The 19,707-nt window shown below is 39.8% G+C and overlaps 2 protein-coding genes across 4 annotated transcripts in view; one reads left to right on the top strand and one right to left on the bottom strand.

The window, feature by feature from the left end:
• The window catches only part of Slc5a8 (solute carrier family 5 member 8), a 36,847-nt gene extending 23,032 nt beyond the window's left edge, over positions 1-13,815 (top strand). Inside the window, exons 9-15 of the mRNA XM_048357411.1 lie at positions 748-860; positions 2,253-2,320; positions 5,812-5,898; positions 8,912-9,117; positions 11,398-11,501; positions 12,059-12,138; positions 13,348-13,815. Coding sequence (XP_048213368.1) covers positions 748-860; positions 2,253-2,320; positions 5,812-5,898; positions 8,912-9,117; positions 11,398-11,501; positions 12,059-12,138; positions 13,348-13,473 — 784 coding nt within the window. The 3' untranslated portion in view covers positions 13,474-13,815. The remainder of the gene's footprint in view (positions 1-747; positions 861-2,252; positions 2,321-5,811; positions 5,899-8,911; positions 9,118-11,397; positions 11,502-12,058; positions 12,139-13,347) is intronic.
• A 3,825-nt stretch (positions 13,816-17,640) lies between these two features.
• The window catches only part of Ano4 (anoctamin 4), a 341,279-nt gene continuing 339,212 nt past the window's right edge, over positions 17,641-19,707 (bottom strand). For all 3 annotated transcript variants that reach the window (XM_048357392.1, XM_048357385.1, XM_048357401.1), the window contains one exon: positions 17,641-18,421. The gene's annotated coding sequence lies outside the window, so the exon portion shown is untranslated. The remainder of the gene's footprint in view (positions 18,422-19,707) is intronic.

The following is a 19,707-nucleotide window of genomic DNA, read 5'->3' on the forward strand; positions in this document are numbered from 1 at the left end:
CATTGTTTAAAGGAGCTTGTGCTTCATCATTGAACTTGTTCATCGACCTTTCTTCCGGTGTTTTCTCCAGGGAATTGTTATCAACAAGTATAGTATATGTTAGTGATGATTTAGGAAATCAATAGTGTTGCTATTTATGGTATACATTACTGAGGACTTACAATAGTCTTTTTTATACCTCCAAAATATGCTTTAAAGTTGTTGTGTAATGATAATGAGTTATATATATATATGTATATATATGTATATGCAAGGTTAGTTTCTTTATATAGGCACAAAGGATTAGCTGGAAAATAGAAGTAACATGAACTTGTTCTTTCCCTTTTGCTCTGAAGCTTATGCATGTTGACACAATCCTTCTTGGGGAATAATAGCTTTCAGCAAGAGGATGCTGTCACTTTTTTAAACATACAAATCTGATTATGTTTAAGCATCAATTTGCTTCCTTCTTCCTCATTATTGCTAAAAGCGTTAGTAAGATTAAATATCATAAATCACACGGACAACTACAGACATCATTGGCAATATACATATGGGAAAACTGGAGGAAACGGTGGGCTTGGTAGAGCTAGGGAGAGAATGCTAGAAGGAGTGGCATTACCCAACAAGCATTGTACTCAGAAACTGACGTGTTGGATTTGTACAACTACTTCGAGCTAATACAAAAGGAAAATCATTTTTTAAAAAATTGAAGAAAGAAATGAACTTTACCAAAAAGAAACAAAAAGGTTTTCTTTTCCTTTATAGCACTGTGTCCTCCAGCATTAATGCTTTAGCAGCAGTCACCGTGGAAGATCTGATCAAACCTCGCTTCACATCTCTCTCAGAAAGATCTTTGTCTTGGGTTTCCCAGGGAATGAGTAAGCTTCTTTTTTTTCTCACAATTTTATTTTTATTTTTTAGCTCAGAAAGACTTTTTTCTGGTTTTGGGGTTTGAACTCAGGGACTGGGTGCTGTCTCTGAGCTTTTGTGATCTAGCACTTAAGCCACAGCTCCACTTCTGGCATTTTTGGTGTGTCCTGCCCTGGCTGGCTTTGAACTGTAGTCCTCAGAGCTCAGGCTCCTGAGTAGCTAGGATTACAGGAGTGAGCCATCAGTGCTAGGTAATTTAATTAGGTATTTTAATGCAGTGATGACCATATTTCCAACCAAATTGAGATGCTTCAAAATTTTAAACTTGGCTTGGTAGTGGTGGTGGCTTCTACTTATAACTTCAGCATTTGGAGCGGGGAGGGCTGGCACAGAAAAACTATGAGTTCAAGTAAGCCCAGCCTGGGTTACGTAATGAGATACAGTCTCAAAAATACTGAATTATCAGTGGATGGCAAAGGATAATTTCCAAGGGCTCCATTTGACTGCCCTAGATGATGATTCATGACAAATCATTAATCATGCTAATATAATATAGATAAGACTTTTTATCAGTTGTCTTGTTTTGTTATGTAGTCCAGGCTGGCTTCAAACTCAAGTTCTTCCAGCATCAGCATTCTAAGTGTTAGAAGTATAGTGTTTGCCTCAATGCCCAGTATGACTTTCATTTTGAAGGGAATCTCTGAAACCATTATATTGGAGGCAAGTGCAGAAAGAACATTATACCTAAGAACATGGCAGTTGATTTAAATGTTTATCCAATAATTTTGAATACAAAAAGCCTTAATGACAACTTGTCATGACCTAGAAATGGAAAAGAATCAACTTAAAAAGAGAAAGAGCTACATATGGTAGTTCATGCTTTAATTCCAGAATTTTGGAACTGGTGGTCAGAGGATCCAAAATTAAAGAAAAAAAAAAAGCAATCCTATACTACCCCTTGGTGTGATTGCCACTTCTTGGGAGAAATGAATATTAAAGTCAGAAGACTCTAATTCTGTTTATCATTCTCTTATTGTTCAGAGCAGAGCTCTGGTAAGCTGAACACAAAGACCTGGGCCATTCATGTTTATGGAAGATTAAACTAATAATACAATAGTTCTAAATCTTAAAATCCTCTGCAGTTAATTGCAGGGATATTTTTCCTTACATAACCTCCTATTGTAAATAATCCTAGGTCACAATGGAAGGGTTGTTTGTCCTCTTTGCACGCGGATGTCTTGTAGGAAAATACCTCTTTCCTCCTTTTGCTGGCATTTGTGGGTGTGGGCATTCTTTACCCCCATTGTACCATTGCCTTTGACTCCAAGGTGCACTGGCTCATTCTATTGAGAATTTGGAATCTCTAGATCTGCACTTCACGTGGCCTTTTCTCTGTTTAGGTGTGCTGTTTGGAGCCCTGTGTATTGGAATGGCTGCTCTGGCATCACTAATGGGAGCTTTGTTACAGGTAAGCCCTGAGTCCTCAAGGTCTAAGTCATCATCATTACATTTTCAATGTTCATGGGACCATCCTTCTCTTCATATGTATATAATATATGTATATATGTATATAATATATGTATATGTGTATACAGATACACAGCTATAACAAGTGTAGAAATGACTAAATCATTAAAAAGAAGCTTTTAGGATCAAGCCAGGTGGCTCCTACTGTAATCATAGATACTCATGAAGTGGAGATCAGGAAAACTGTGGTTTGAGGTTGGCTGGGTAAAACCTCAATAAGACTCTCACAAACAGCAACAACACCAACACCAACAAACTGTGCATTTGGATGCACCCTTTAATCCCATGTAATCCCACGTTCAAAGGGAGCATAAGTAGTTGAATTGTGGTAAATATCAAGACTTGATTTGAAAAATGATTAAAGCAAAAAAGGTTATTTATTTTGTATGGGACAAGTGGAAGAGAATGATGGGGAGCTGGCTCTAATGGAGAAATTGGTGAAGCATAGTAGAATACTCCGTGGTGGCTGTAGTGGTTTTGATTCTACTTTCTAGTTAGTTGAGGCTTCTCGTGTGTGTGTGTGTGTGTGTGTGTGTGTGTGTGTGTGTGTGTGTGTGTGTGTGTGTGTGTGTCTTGTGCTTTGCTGTGGAAATTACCACCAGGTAAAACTTGTCATAATTGTTAAGACCTCTCTGGTCTCCCATTGGGGGACAGGTTTCAAAGACTGGATGGTGTTACTGTCAGGGAGATGCTTTGCAACTGGAATTCTTATACCTGGGTTTACTTTTCATGCCTCTCTAGGGCCCATTGTCACTGGCTTAGTCCAGGCGTCAGCACTAAGGGCAAAGCCCTGTTTACAGTTACATCATAGCTTACTCCCCAACTGGCTCATCTCCAGCAAGCCTCAATTCTATGCTTGACTGAGACCTGGTCCCTCCGCTCACCTACCCAGAGAGCAAAGCAGCAGCTTTTATTGCCAGTTGTGGGGCTTGAATTCAGGGCTTGGGTGCTGTTCCTGAGCCTCTTTGTGTTCAAGGCTAGTGCTCTACCACTTGTACCACTTCTATTTTTTGAACGGTTAACTAGAGATAAGAATCTCGTAGGGACTTTTCTGCCCAGACTGGCTTTGAACCATGAACCTCAGATCTCAGTCTCCTGAGTAATTAGGATTTCAGGAGTGAGCCACCAGCACTGGCTAGCATCAACTTTATTTTTTTACCTACTTGAAGATGTCCTCATGATAATATTGCTGTGTATGTCCAGGATGGCTGGACAGAATAACCCAGCAGTCCTGATGACGTGGGAAATACCCCAACCAGTACATTTTCCTACTAGTCTCGTGGGCCACCTCTACCACTGTTTCCACAACCTGTGCCTTCTAGAAACACTTTTGTCTAGGAGCCATTTGGGATGGGTAAGACCCAAACTTTGTCTTGATTGGGTCACATCTAAGTTCACGTTTTGGTATTTCCAGTATCATCTCCAATATATTGTGTCTCAAAAAAATCACACTGTTTGGTTTTGAGTCCTCTTGTTCCTCCTGTTGTTTCATTCCTACATGCCATTTTTTCTGTAACTGAGAAGCATTAAGTCTGCCTTCACCAAGTCTATCCAATTCCTCTATTACCACGTAATTGTTTTTCCAAGCCCCAGTGAGCCTACTATCTTAGTGTGTTCTTGATGTCCCATGTCCAAGTGTGCTTCCCCAGGTACAGGTAGAGACTTTCCCGATCAGCTGGTCATCTGATCCCCTGGTTCTCTTTGTCCTGTGACATTGGCATGTACCATCTATCTATCATGGAAGGGCATAGCTGCAAAGATCTGCTGGAGATAATGTCTAAGAATGATGTTAACACACAGTGTGCTCAAGGGGAGTCATTCCTGGGAAGCTGAGGAACCAGGACCATTCAACACTCCCAAATACAACAGGATAATCCTCTGTTGTATGCATTCATAGCATGGTGGAGTTGGCTTCCTTCCTGCTGGGCAGGAAGTGTCTTAGTGCAGGGGGAGTGGTGGAATCTCAGCTCTCTACCAGCCTTTGCTGGCATGGGTATGGATGGCTTCCAGATTATTCTCTGGTGCTTGGATGGAAGGAGGAGGTTTCTAGCTTTCTAGACTGCTGCTTTTCTGGTTCTATGAATAGAGGGAGAAGGCCTTAATTGGCTTTTTTGCTTTGTTTTGTGTTCTGCCTGTGCCAGTGGCTTGTGCCATCTGGGCTGACAGGATTCTTTAGCTCTAAGACTGGGATACATACATGAAATGAAAAGAGAACCAAGAGAATTCACCAGGTCATTTTCCAGATGCCAGGGAAACTGGGCTACCTTTTTTTTTTTTAACCTTTCAGATTGCTTTTAGGTTTATTTTATATGTCATGTCCATAACTTTTAGTTACTGGAAGGTGAAATATGGGAAAGGTATGTTCACTTGATCCTCTCAAAGTGGAAGTTGATTTTTGCTCATTTTGTTTCTTCTGAAGGGTCCCTTGCCACCAGTGGTATTTGAAAACTTTCTTCTTAGAGAACAGTGTGGGGTTGGAAAGGTCCCTCTTCTTTCTGATCTATATCTTTAGTGTATATCTCTTAGCATCAATCCTGCCTCTCTAGATCTTCCCAACTGCCTAAGTCTTAGTCATTACCTTCCAACTTAAATGCCACTCATTCAGGTGAACTTTTTCTGTTACCTGGCTAAGTCTGAGCTCTTTGTTGTAACTATAACCAGAGAATCTGTGCTTCTTTGTCTCATCTCAGTGGTTGAACTGTATTGCAGTTTCTGCATTTAATGTAAGTTACATATTTTTAAAAATTAGAAATGTGTTATTATTATAAAGGTGATATACTAGAAGGGTTACCATTTCATATATTTAGTAGTTTACAATTTCATGAAGGCGAAGATTACACCATATATAGAATACCTGATGCCTACTGCAGGTGCCCAGGATAATTTAGGTATTTCACCAACAAAGGTTTTGATTGCCCAACTGGAATTTAAGGCTTTTCAAAAATATCAATTGTTCAATGTTAAAAAGTTGTACTTGTATTCTAGTTTCATCATTAGAGAACCAGGTCAGAATGAGGACCTGGTTGTGTGTTTTATCACTATCTCAGGTCCTTTAGTAAAAGCTGCCCATAGTCTTATTCTGAGAAGTCCTTTGGGATTACCAATACACAAATGACTGCAGTCATTTATTCAAACAAGGTTGCAATGGAACAGCCTTGATTCATGCATTCACACAAGTAGGTATCGCCAGAGCCTCATGGTTCTCTGTCTTCTTTGCATTTTGTTGACCCCTTTTGAGGACTCCTAACAAACAGATCAACACTTGAGATGGAGGAGCGATAGTTTTCTTTGCCAATGACAAAGTTCCATGAATAAACTATGTTTTTTACTGGAGGAAAATGAGTATTTTAAATCCTCATCCTATGAAATGACTCGAGATGTGTTCATTTGGACTTGGGATTGCTAACTACTCTCTCTGTATTATTTTTGTAGGCAGCACTCAGCATATTTGGCATGATTGGTGGACCACTTCTGGGCCTGTTTTCTTTGGGCATTCTAGTTCCCTTTGCCAACTCACTTGTAAGTATAAAGAATGAATGTGTATATAAAGTTTATTTTCCCAACCACAGTAGCAGCTCTGTCTCTTACCCATTGGAAAAGTATGGAGGCATCTATGTTCTCCTCAGTTGTAGAAATGTGGTCACTTTGACATCTGTCACTAGTTACTCTTCTTGATGACTCAAAGTCCTCATTTTTACTTTGACAGAGCACACGGTGAAGCACTATGCACTGGAGACTTGCATGTAGGAAGCTAAATGGAAAAATGCCAGAACCATATGGTCCAACTTGAAATACTTACAATGAACAGGATGTAAATAGCTAGGACTTAAAGGAGATTAATAGACTCAGGTATGAGAGCTTTCAGAACAAGAAAGCTGATGACACCTGTGAAAAGCCATATGACAGCAAACAGAAACAGTCAGAATCTTATGGCCCTAACCAGAACCTTAGTACTTCTCACATTAAAGCTGTGCTATTAAAACATGGCTCTATCCCCAGAGGCTTGAGTGTCACTGGAAATACTACCCAGAAAGAGGTGATATTTCTGCTCTTCTATACAGACACTTTGTTCAGAAATACTAAATTTTATCTATGATAAGGGGAATAGAAATCATTCTCACTGTAGGAGAAAGTTCGAGAACACCATTGTGTGTATTTACTTCATTCATGTGTAGCCTCTGCACAGGACTATGACTGAATTCACTTTTCTTATAAGGCATTAGAAATTGCTAAGGCAGATTGGGATGGAGACTGTGATTAATGGGGAATGGGGACCAGGAGGGAAAAAAAAACTGGAGAAAATGAGGGAAGAGGTTACACTTCAAAAAGAAATGAACTCATTACCTTACTCATGTAACTGTAACCCCTCTGTACATCACCTTTATGATAATTTTTTAAAAAAGAAAAAGGAAGAAAGAAAGACTGATTAACAATTCTCAGTGAGATGCAATAAAACCCTCTTTGTGCAGCTAATTAAAAAAATTTGGTGCCAGCTCTGGGCCTTGAACTCAGGGCTTGGGTGCTGCTCCTGATTTTTGCTCAAGGCTAGCGCTCTACCACTTGAGCCACAGCGCCACTTCTGACTTTTTTGGTGGTTAACTTGAGAAAAGATTCTTACAGACTTTTCAGCCTGGTCTGGCTTTGAACAGTGATCCTCAGATCTCAGCCTCCTGAGTAACTAGGATTATAGGTGTGAGCCACCAACCAGCTCACTTAAAAATCTTAAAAGAAAAATATATATTCTCAATGAAGTATCATGAGAAGCTAGTTTGGCAGAAATTAATCACAGGGAAATGGAGCTTTTCATATGTTTCTCAGATTGTAAGTTTTGCTGAATGTCTGAAAAGAAAAATAAAAAAGATCAGCCAGTCATCATTAGCTTGCACCTGCAATCCTAGCTACTCAGAAGGCTGGGATCTGAGAATCTCAGCCGTCCAGGTAGGAAAAGTCCCTCAAACTTTTATCTCCAATTAACCACAAAAAATCCAGGATGTAGAGCTGTGGTTCAAGTGGTAGAGCACCAGTCTTGAGCAAAAAAAAAAAAAAGTCTCAGGGACAGTACCCAGGCCCTGAGTTCAAGCCTCAGGACAGGTACAAGAAAAGAAAAGAAAAGATTAGCTTTTTGGTTTTGACTTGTTGCCACTATGAAGAAGGTGGGAATAAAATACTGTTATTCCTGCCATTGGAAATACCTCTTTTTTTTTTTTTTGCCATATCAAAGTTGTTGTTTTTTTCAGCCCAAGATTATTTGTCCTCCTTTGGGGTTCCTTCCTATATTGATGGGCTGAACGCTGTCTTGGGAGTTGAGAGCTGCATATTGTTGTCTTCGTGGGTTTAATAATATTTTAGAACCTAAATAATTTTGTAGATTCTTGACCAAGTTGTGTATCATAGTGACAGCAAGCCAAATCTGGCCTGTCAACAGCTGAGTATTCTACTATTCCAACCTCATCTTATGAAAAGACACTCTTATACAGGTTTTAATCATTTCATTAAATTAGACAACCCCAATATTCAGCAATCCAAAAATACACTGCATAACTAGGATGAGAAACCAAAATATCTTCTGTGGAAACTAGTTAAGTTCTCCTCTCTCCGTCTCTATTCTTCTCTAGAAAATGGAGATATTCTTCTAGAATGTCACAACATTGGACCAGCCACACAACAATGTGGTTGCTTGTGTGCACAACTGCAGTTTTTTTTTTCCTAATTATCCTTCAACTCAGTTACAATCACCTGTGTTGTTAAATATATGGAAATGGCATGCCATTTGGTCATAAAACAAAGGGAATGAACAATTGGCCTGCAGTCAACTATGGCTGGTGTAGGTTTTGGGGTGTGAAGAGATAAGGAGGCCAGAACAGAGTGCTGGATATAGAAACAGAATGGAAACAGGTAACACATGAAGGGAAGAGTGGGCAGGAATTAGTGATTGGTTTTATGTAGGCTTATGGAACAAGGACTGAGGTTACAGAGCCTCCTGGGCTGAAGGAGCCCATGGATACCTTGACAAGAGACAAAGATCCTATGAAGGAAAAGAGCTTTCAGAAGGGAGTTGGAAAACTTGAGTTAGATCATGTTGAACTTATTTTCCCTTTCCTCCTTTCCTTTTCCTTTCCTTCCCTTTCTTTTCTTTCCTTTCCCTCCTTCCCTTCCTTTTTCTCTCCCTTCCTAGAGCCTTTCCTCCCCCTCTTCCTCCTTCCCTTCCTTCCTTCCCTTCCTTTCTTCTTCCTTTTCTCTCTCATCTATCTCCTTCTTCATTCTCTTTTTCTCTCCCTCCCCCTTTCCGCTCTCTCCCTTTTTCCTTCTCTCTCACTCCCTTTCTCTCTCTTTCATTCATGCTCTTTCACAGGGTCTTCCTACATAGTTCAGGCAGACCTTGAACTCACAGTCTTCTTGCTTCAGTTCCCCTAGTGCTTGCTGGAACTTATAGACCTGCACCATCATGTCTACCTGAACTTAATACTCGAATGCTAAATCCCGTCTCAAAGCCAAGTTATTATTTTCTTTTAAAAGCACTCTTATTTTGCAGGGAGCCTTTGGTGGTCTGTTGGCTGGATTTGCCATGTCTTTATGGGTTGGAATTGGAGCTCAGCTTTATCCACCACTTCCTGAGAGAACTTTGCCATTATCCCTTGAAACCTATGGGTGTAACAGCACCTACAATGGGACAGATTTGATGACAACCACAGAAATGCCATTTTATACTAGTGCTTTTGAAATACATAACGTTGAAAGGTATGAAGTTTCATAACGTATCTTTTTCTTTTAGTGCTGATGTAATGCTAGCATTTATTTATTTTTCTTATTTATTGTCAAAGTGATGTACAGAAAGGTTACAGTTTTATATGTTAGGCCTTGGGTACATTTCTATCTTTAAAATGATGTGACAAATAGAAAACTCTGGGTATCTTCTTTTTCTTGCCCTTAACACTGATTTTTTCCTAATTCTAAAATAGGAAGTGTCCTTGTGGTTTTCTGGCTATAATATTTTGTCCAGTAGTAGCACATGAGGCCATAGTTGCTTTCTTCTTTATTATTATAATTAAGTAGCATAGTTTCTTAACATCTATAGAAATTTCTACCTTGCAGATTTAAAGGACTCAAGTATTGATGTGAAACTCTAGTATAGATGAATTTCTGTCTGTCTTTGAAAGCTTTTATGATGAACTGCTTAGTTATAAAATAACATTTCTGGTACACTCTTTGAAATAGATCCTCTACTAATTAAAAGCTACATCTGCCTAACTATTTTGGATCCTTGCCATTTATTGAATTTTAAAGACCTTGAATCTTTGGAGCTCCAGAAATTAGTCATAGTTATGCAGTGTATTTTTGGATTGCTGAATATTGGGGTTGTCTAATTTAATGAAATGATTAAAACCTGTATAAGAGTGTTTTACCATATAGTAGATGTGAAGGCAAGCATTCCTTTAGTCAATAGACCAGTATCCAAGCTAAAAACCTCAAATCTCATGGATATATTCAAGGAAGGCAAAAATAATTCCATTGCCTCCCAAATGGACATGTTTCTGAGAGAAGGAACACAATTTTTTTTTTTTTTTGGCCAGTCCTGGGGCTTGGACTCAGGGCCTGAGCACTGTCCCTGGCTTCCTTTTGCTCAAGGCTAGCACTCTGCCACTTGAGCCGCAGCGCCACTTCTGGCCATTTTCTGTATATGTGGTGCTGGGGAATCGAACCCAGGGCCTCATGTATACGAGGCAGGCACTCTTGCCACTAGGCCATATCCCAGCCCCGGAACACAATTATACACACAAACCATCTTCAGCAAAGCTACCCATGACCTGGAAGGAATTGAGATGAGAATATTTACCAGTGGCAACTGCAAGTGAGGTAAGCTCTCCACAGGTAGGAACAAAGGTACTTTCAGAGCAGGAAGTGTGCTTCAGAGACTAGATGAGGTGTTATGGAGAGGTGAACAAGGGGATTTGGGAAGTGGTCTGGCCAAGCATGAACAAACTAATGGAAGTGGGAACTAATGGACAGTCAGAAATGGATGCAGAATGGAAGGATGTTCTGGATATCTGCACCTTTCATGATTTTTTGGTTGCTGGTTCCATTTGTCCTATAAATATCTGCCTTAAGAGCATAAGCAAAATGGACACTTGGATTTCTAAAACAAATATATTAGCAGAGTTTGCAATCACTTTCCTATTGTTAGCTTATTTATTAAAAAAATTCAGCCAAAAGGAGCTGAGGGTAGAGCCCAGTGGTAGAGCGCTTATCTTGCATGTGCAAGATCTGTGGTTAGATCCCTAGTACCACAAATAAACAAAAGAAACCAAATGACTCAGCCAATAAATGATAATTTTGGAACTTGTTCCTAGTGCTATAGTGGACATTTATTTCATAATCATAGTGGTTTCTACTTTCTAGAAAATTATAAGAAATGTGAAAAGATACACTAATAGATACAGAACAAAAAACTCAATAAGCATGTATGTGGTAAATAGCTAATTAGTACTCAATAGATATTTGTTAAAACAATGAACAAAAACCAAGACCAGGTAAGGTGGCTCATGCCTATAATCCCAGCTACCCAGGAGGCAGAGATCAGGAGGATTGTGGGTTTCTAGGCTAGGCCAAGCAAAAGGTAAGCAACCACAACCAATAAACCACGTGGGTGTGTTGGTATATATCTCGTAATCCCAGCTGTGGGAGACTTTAGGTAGGAGAATTACATCTTGTTCTGAAGCCTGCAAATACAGGGACAAAATGCAAGCCCTCACCTGAAAAATAATGACAGCAGAAACAAAGGGATTTATTTCCCCTGGGCTAAAGACTCCATTCTTATGAGCTTTAAAGTTCTTTCTCAAGTACATTATCAGGATGAAGTCATACATTGAATTCCTGATCCAGTAAATAAACATCAGATTATGACATTGAAAACATAATTAAAAGAACGCATTTTCTCTTTGGCATGGGGCTTCTAGCCCCAGCTTGAGGTCATCCTAGTGTCATGTGAAACCTTACAGTTCTGCTTTGGCTCTTTCTCAGGACTCCACTGATGGATCATTGGTATTCTTTATCATATCTGTACTTTAGTACCATTGGAACTTTGACAACATTTCTTGTCGGTATACTGATCAGCTTATCAACAGGTAATCTCGTGTTTCTCTGTGTACCCATTTTTACACTACTGGTTTATGGATGTATATGTTATTTCACTCTGAGCCTGCTAAATAACTAATGTTGATTGCTTCTTTCCACAATCCATCGCTTCCTACATTTCTTCACACACCTAAATATTTGTAGCCAGCAAATTGGGAAAGGCAGCTCCACTGGTTAAAGCAGAGGCAGATGGTTTGGTATTTTATTGGTGGACCATGCAGAATGCTTTAAAATGAGGTTCCCTCTAAGCAGGGTAAAGATGACTCTAGTGGAAAATCAGATGAAGTGATTGGCTTATGTTTAAAAGATGTGGTATTTGTAATGAATTTACATATCTATATATTAGGTCTATTCTCATGGTGAGTGTTGAAGGATCTGAGATTGGCTGAGGGTAGGGGAAGAGTGGTTAAATCTTCAGCACTATTTTAAGGGTTTCCTGATGTCTGAGGCATGGAGTTGGAGGCATATAAGTGAAATGCCTAGATTATAGGATGTCATTGTATAGTTATTATGGCCATAATAAATTCAAATTATTTGTCTCTTTTAGGAGGAAGAAAACAGGACTTAGACTCCAAAGTCTTACTAACCAAAGAAGACTTTTTATCAAATTTCAGCTTCTTAAAGAAAGTAAGTTGGCTTTTCTTTGCTCTAAATTAGGAAACCGGGCTTTATCTCTTTCACAGAACAGTTGTCTTTCCTTCCTTCCTTCTTTCCTTCCTCCCTCCCTCCTTCCTTCTCTCTCTCTCTTCCTCTCTTCTTTCTTTCTTTCTTTCTTTCTTTCTTTCTTTCTTTCTTTCTTTCTTTCTTTCTTTCTTTCTTTCTTTCTTTTCCTTCCTTCCTTCCTTCCTTCCTTCCTTCCTTCCTTCCTTCCTTCCTTCCTTCCTTCCTTCCTTCCTTCCTTTCTTTCTTTCCCTCCCTCCCTCCCTCCCTCCCTCCCTCCCTCCCTCCCTCCCTCCCTCCCTCCCTCCCTCCCTCCCTCCCTCCCTCCCTCCCTCCCTCCCTCCCTCCCTCCCTCCCTCCCTCCCTCCCTCCCTCCCTCCCTCCCTCCCTTCTTTCCCTTTTGGGTACCAGGGATGGAACCCAGCACTTGCTAGGCAAGTGTTTTACCACTGAGCTCCATCCCCAGCTCTAGCCTCTTTCTTTTTTTTTTTTTTTTTTGGCCAGTCCTGGGCCTTGGACTCAGGGCCTAAGCACTGTCCCTGGCTCCTTCCCGCTCAAGGCTAGCACTCTGCCACTTGAGCCACAGCGCCGCTTCTGGCCGTTTTCTGTATATGTGGTGCTGGGGAATCGAACCTAGGGCCTCGTGTATCAGAGGCAGGCACTCTTGCCACTAGGCTATATCCCCAGCCCTCTAGCCTCTTTCTTGAACAGGAACAAACAAGTAAGGTATATAACTGTACACTATTGGTCAACCCTCCATGCAGTCTTTTTTTTTAAATTTACTTTCCTTGAACATCTCTCTTTCCCTTGGTACAGCACCTGTAATCCTCACTACTCAGAAGGCTGAGATCTGAGGATCAAAGTTCAAAACCAGCCCAGATAGGAAGTCTTATGTGACTCTTATCTTCAATTCAAAGAACTAGAAGTGAAGCTGTGTCACAAGTGGTAGAGCACAACTTTTGAGTAAAAACAAGAACAACAACCAAAACAAAAAAACCCTAAGAGACAGTGCCAGGCTATGAGTTCAAGTCCCAGTGATCACATACCACACACACACACACACACACACACACACACACACACACACACCTGGTCTAAGCAAAGGAAAATAGCAATAATTATTTTTAGCACTGAACAAAGTTTGTTTCTAATCACCATGTTGGCATTTTCTTTTAGCAAAATCATGATTTGAGCTACAAATCTCATCCAGTGGAAGATGGTGGAATGGACAATCCAGCCTTCAACCACATGGAATTGAACTTCACAGATCAAAATGTCAAGGCCAATGGGACTCGCTTGTGAAGCAGCTTCAATGTCAAGTGATCTTATGACTCAATTTTATCTCTTTGCTAGGATCATTAGATCAAATTCAGGTGATTTTTCCTTCTTTCCCTTTCTATGATGATTTATGGATGTTTCTCTAGAATCAAGAGTTTCAGCACCAGCATTTTGCTCTCTGTCAATGAGCTACCATTGTAAAAATTAGGACTATAGGATACTTGATAGCCAAAGGCATGTTCATTCCCCACCCCCTCATTTTTTGTGCTAGTCTTGGGGCTTAAACTCAGGGCTGGGCCACTGTCCTTGAGCTTCTTTTGCTCAAAGTTAGTGCTTTGTGACTTAAGCCACACTGATACTTCCAGCTTTTTGGTGGCTAACTGGAGATAAGAGTCTGATGGACTTTCTTGCCAAGTCTAGCTTTGAATTACAATTCTCAGATCCCAGCCTCCTGAATAACGAGAACTACAGGTGTGAGCCATTGGCATCTGGTGGCATATTTATCTATAAAATATATTTTATTAGTGGACAATAGGTCTACATGGAGAATTTCGTTGTGACTTTTCCACACATACATACAATGTACTCCAGTCAAGTTTACCCTTTTATGGCTCTTCTTTCTCCCCATCCCCCTTCTTAAAACAGTTTTAACAGATTTCTTTGGTCCCTTTCTCTAATAATAATAACATATATAATATTAATTATATATTATATATAGAGAGACAGATATACCTATAAAGTGCTTTGACTATATTCACCTCACTCATTCTGTCCATTTAATTTCCTGCTAGTACCCATCCCCCAAGAGAAACTATTGTGTTTTCATAGCATTCATTTTTAAAGTGTATCTGATCATAGTAAACTGATCATAGTCAGTTAAATTGATTGAAGGTATATATGCGTAGACAATTTGAAATTCTAATAGATTCAAATAGAAAAAGGGCTCAATTACATAGGTAAATGCTATTTTTTTTTTAACGTTTCAGACTTCCTAAGCACATGTTAGCTCCATGTTTTAAATTTTAAGTAGTGGTCTTGAAGTTGCTCAGCTGTTTATTTTGTTATGTCTATAGCTAAAAATTTGGATTTCATCAATAACTTATTTTTTTCTACAATACTCTCAGTAGCTATGATTTAAAAAACTTTCAATATTTTTAAAAAGCATAAAAGAAATATATAGATAAAGACAAGTATTTTATAATTCAATACTTTTATGGACATTTTCTAATTTATCTTATTTAGGAAGCCATGCGTTGTACATTTAGAGGTTAACAGACATTAAAAATAAAAACAATTAGTTAAAATAAATAAAAATAATTTTAAAAGGAGGTACTATTTATCTAAAACAGATCTATATGGCATTTAAGTTAAGTGTGTATTCATGTATTACATGTATGGATGCTTTTCAATCACTGTTTTGTAAAAAAACATTAAATTTTGTGGCTTTCACCAAATGTGTTAATAAAATAGAAACATCTTGTTTGTTTAATGTGATTGCGATATGAACTGTGGTTATTTAATAATTCTCAATGCATATATGTATGGAGTGTTTTACTTTTGGGAATTAAAATCAAGTTGTTTAATTAACTTTTTTATTTTTTCCAGTCTTAGAGCTTGAATTCAGGGCCATGGTTCTGTCCTTAGGCCTTTCTGTGCTCAAGGCTAGCACTCTACCACCTGAGTCACAGCGCCACTTCCCACTTTTTCAGTTTATGTGGTATTGAGGAATCAAATCCAAGGCTTCATGCATGTGAGGCAAGCACTCTACCACTAATCCACATTTCCAGCCTAATTATTTTTTATGTGTTGGTCCTGGGGCTTGAACTCAGGGCCATTTCTGGCTTTCTTGATGGTTAATTGGAGATAAGAGCCTCATGACTTTCTGCATGGGCTGGTTTTGAAGCTCAATCCTCAGATCTCAGCCTCCTTAGTAGTTAGGATTAACATGTAATGATTATATACATTTATGATACAGTATGATAATTGGTAATAATCTATTATATGTTTTATGAATAACTAGAAAAGAGGAGTTTGAAGATTTCATTATTTATAGTGATGAGGTAGAAACATTTACTTTGAGCAGTAAACTTTGCATATATATGTTGAAATCTCACATTGTGCCTTGTAAATATGTCTAGTAAGCATTTTATTCCTTATAAAGTCTCTCAGAATTTCCCCTCTTGATTTCCTTTCTCACTACCCATACTTAAAAGAAACTTTAAGATATTCCCCACTCTTTTTGTGTGATAAAGTCAAGGACAATGAGTAAGTGCACTCACTATGGTAATGGCAACAAAAGAAAGGAAGAGAAAGGAAGAAAGGAAGAAAGGAAGGGTAGAAGGAAGGGAGAGCTGTGTATTACATAGGTAGTACCAGAGGCACTTGGAATTGCAAAAGCAGAATTTTACAGGCAGAAAAAAAGTTTCTGGCCACAGAACTGCATTAGGTTCATTTTACTCTCTGACTAGGTAGAAAGTGGTACTTCATACATGTTTGCTTATTTTTCCAGACCAGTGCCTTGAGTGGTTCTCTACCTTCTTCTGAATGTTCATGGCCCACCACACACAAGGAAGCTTCTAATTCCTCCTCTGAACTGGGGTGTAGGAACGTAGCTGTGGGTGCATCAGATTTTAGGAGTGACCGGGCCACGGTGCACGGGGTGGAGTTTAGGCAGAGTGGCCATAGATGGACTCAAGCAGAGCAAGTTCTTTTTGAGCATCTCTGTAATTCAGCTCTTGAGTCTTCCTTTTGCATTTCCTCTCCCCAGGGCAGGCATGAAATGTTTCACAGGCTACTTACCCAATGGTTAGAAAGCCAACTCTGTGAATGGCTTCTTGTCTTGCGGAGTCTGCGAAGTGCAGGTTCTTCTTTTCAGCTCTATTAGGGTTAGTGTTTCCTTCTCAGCCAGCCCAGAGCCACTGACCCACTATTGTCAACACAGGGGGCCGGCGGTCCTTGAGAATCAGCTCAGGTGACTCTATAGTCAAGAAGTGGTATGGGGCACTCATCCCTCCTTCACATGGCCTAGTTTAGGTCTCTCTCTCTCCTCTCTCTCTCTCTCTCTCTCTCTCTCTCTCCCTCTCTCTCTCTCTCACACACACACACACAGAGGCAGCTGTGGAAGGTAACTGCTAGGGTTTGAATATATTCCCTAAAGGCCAGTTTGTTCGTGTGAAAGTGGTAGAACTTTTTTTTTTTTTTTTCCAGTCCTGGGGCTTGAACTCGGCCTGAGCACTGTCCTTGGCTTCTTTTTGCTCTACCCCTTGAGCCACAGAGATACTTCTGGCTTTTCCTATAGATGTGGTGCTGGGGAATCAAACCTAGGGCTTCATGTATATGAGGCAAGCACTCTACCACCAGGCCATATTCCCAGTCCAAACTGGTGGAACTTTTGATAGGTAGTTGTTACTGAAAGGTAGTTCACTCATCAGAAGAGATTAATACAGTTCTCAGGGGACCCCAAGAAGTTGCTGTGAGACTGAGCCCAATCCCTGAATCTCTCTGGCTTCCCATCTTATCATTTTCCCATGTGATCTCCTTTCCTCCTGCATGTGGCCATTTCCTTCTTTGTTGTTTCTCTGCTCTGTCATGTTACACCAGCCTTACCTTTATTGAGGCTAAATAGATAGATCCAGTCAATCTTGAACATTCACCTTCCCAAACAATGGGTGAAATAAACATCTTTTCTGTATAAAGTCTACAACCTCAGGCATTAATACAGTACAGGTATGTAAATTTGGCATTAGTGATCATACATATGCATATACATACATACATATATACATATCAAGGAATCATATTATATACCTCAAATACACAAAGTAAAAACAATTTTTTAAAGATTCTGCATGTCTGGATCTCCTCAGACAGGTTACCCCCTTTCTAGAATTACAGAGCATATTAATAGGTTAGGTCATAAAAATCATTCTAAGTATTAATGATTATATTCCATATTTCCCCCACAAACTGTACTAATGGAGTTTTTCAGGATCTTCAGAGTGATGTTCAATTAATCTGCTTGGTGCCCTGAAAAGGTAACAGGTAGGCAAGGACAAGAAATACAGCCACCCTGCAGACTGAAGCCACTCGGTGCATTGTGGGAGTGCCAGAACGCTCAGATTCCACTTCACCCTACTTACTCTTACTCCATGAGGAAAAAAAAACACAACAGAATTTCAGAAGCACCAACTAAAAATATTCCATGTGCATAAATTTTATTTTCAATTTTATTGCCTCACAGTATACAAGCATTAAACATGGCTTCATGTTGATGACTATTCAACTGTGAAAAGTAGTCATTCGTGTTAGTATTTTTGGCTATGTACAAGTCAGGAATTTCTATGTATTTTATATATCTCTGTAATTGTATGTACATATGTCGGAATACATGACTATACATATGTACACACAGAAATACATCTATGGCCATACACATAGCTATAGACATGTCATATATAATAATCTCCTCAGAAAAATCTGAAATTAAAAAAAAAAAGAAAGAAAACATTGTAAACAAGGTCATTTCTGTGTCATTTGGTGACGTGAGAGTTAGGACACGATCACATTCTAAGAATGTATGTCCAGGTGTTCAAATTACCCTTGTTAGCCCAAAGTCTGTAAAATTCACATGGCGTAGAATGCAAAAAAGGTAGCAAACAGGCTGAAAAAACAGGCCCAGTATACAAGTTCCCCCGTGGTTTTAAAAACTGGAGAATGGAACTGCCCATAAGGTGCATGCTTGCCTTTGTTAAGATGGTCAATGGATAGATAGCTATTGTGTGCTGGACGGCAGCATGATGTCAAAGTAGCAGAGCTCACTGTCAGTCCTCCGCTGGCTGCCGACCCGCTTGGGGCTGCCGGTGTCCGTAGCATGCACTGTGGTTGCACTGTTAGTCATTCGTTTAAATGTGCTTTTGCACAGCTGGGAGAAGTAAACAAAAGTCAGGTCCTTGGCCTGAAAATGAACTATTACCTGGAAAGGAAAAAGAATGCATCAAGACCATATATGCTCAGGCTGGCTTCACCCCAGGATATGGGGTGGTTTGTGTTGACGGTGTGTTAGAGGGATTTAGAGAATGTCTAACCCCAAACCCAGTCAGGTAGGGTATGACTATGATTAAATCTGCTTTGTCGATGAACAGACCCAGTCAGAAAGGCAGTCTCAAGCAACATGACATCTTGTCAACTATTGTGGGGATGGAAATTCACTTGTGCACTCTCTCTCTCTCTCTCTCTCTCACACACACACACACACACACACACACGTTATATTTCTATGCCAACAAGGAGAAATGAGAAGAACGCAGTCAGTAATAGCGGAGGCCAGAAGAAACCCCCATGATGGGTTACTGGCCCTGCCGCCCAGTGTAGCCCCAGGGTGCAGAGCACACCATTCAAGTGCACCTGCATCTCCAGCTACTGGAACTCCAGCAGTGCAGCAGTGCTTGCCTTCCACCCTGCCAAAGCCATATGGATACAGTCAGCCTTTCCCCTCCATGAAATGGCCCAAGCTAGAGATGGGGTGTTTAGAATGGCAGGGCTCAGGTCCTTGGAGCAGAGCAGCTTAAAGCCAGAATGTCTATTTAAGCATTGTCTCGTCCAACTTCTTTACTTTTGCAACTATGGAAACAGAATCCCCATCACAGATCAGATAGATAGAGTGGAAAAGCCAGGTGTGGAATCTGGCAGACGACAACAAGATGCTTGACAACCATACAAATATTCCAGGTAGTTATCTACAACACTGTATTGCTCAGATAATGCCCCAGATCCCTTGTCTTTTGTGAGCTTCATGTTCACTCTGCCCAATAGGCAGGCTCACATGAGTCATCATTTTTCCACAGCCACAGAGCTACAAATAACAGATCTGAGAAGTGGTAAGATTACTACGTAGCAAACATTTCTCACTTTTAGTGATGTCAAAATCTACTTGATACATTCTAGCTACCACAAATGATGGAAATCATGCAACCCTTGTTTCTATGGGTCTGGCTTACTTCACTTAATATAAAAATTTCCACATCTTCCCATTTCCTTATAAATGGTAGAATATCATTCTTCCTAATAGATGAATAAAATTCCATTGTGTATATATACCACATTTTCTTGATCCGTTCATCTAGGGAGGGGCATCTGGTTCAATATCTTGGCTATGGTGAATGGGTGGTATGCAAGTGGTTACAAATGAATTAACTGAAGGATAATAGACTGTAGTGAGAGCTCAAATAGTATAACCATTTAGAAAGACTAGGTCAATGT

This window comes from Perognathus longimembris, chromosome 1 (genome assembly GCF_023159225.1).
Source record: "Perognathus longimembris pacificus isolate PPM17 chromosome 1, ASM2315922v1, whole genome shotgun sequence".
Classification (NCBI taxonomy): domain Eukaryota; kingdom Metazoa; phylum Chordata; class Mammalia; order Rodentia; family Heteromyidae; genus Perognathus; species Perognathus longimembris.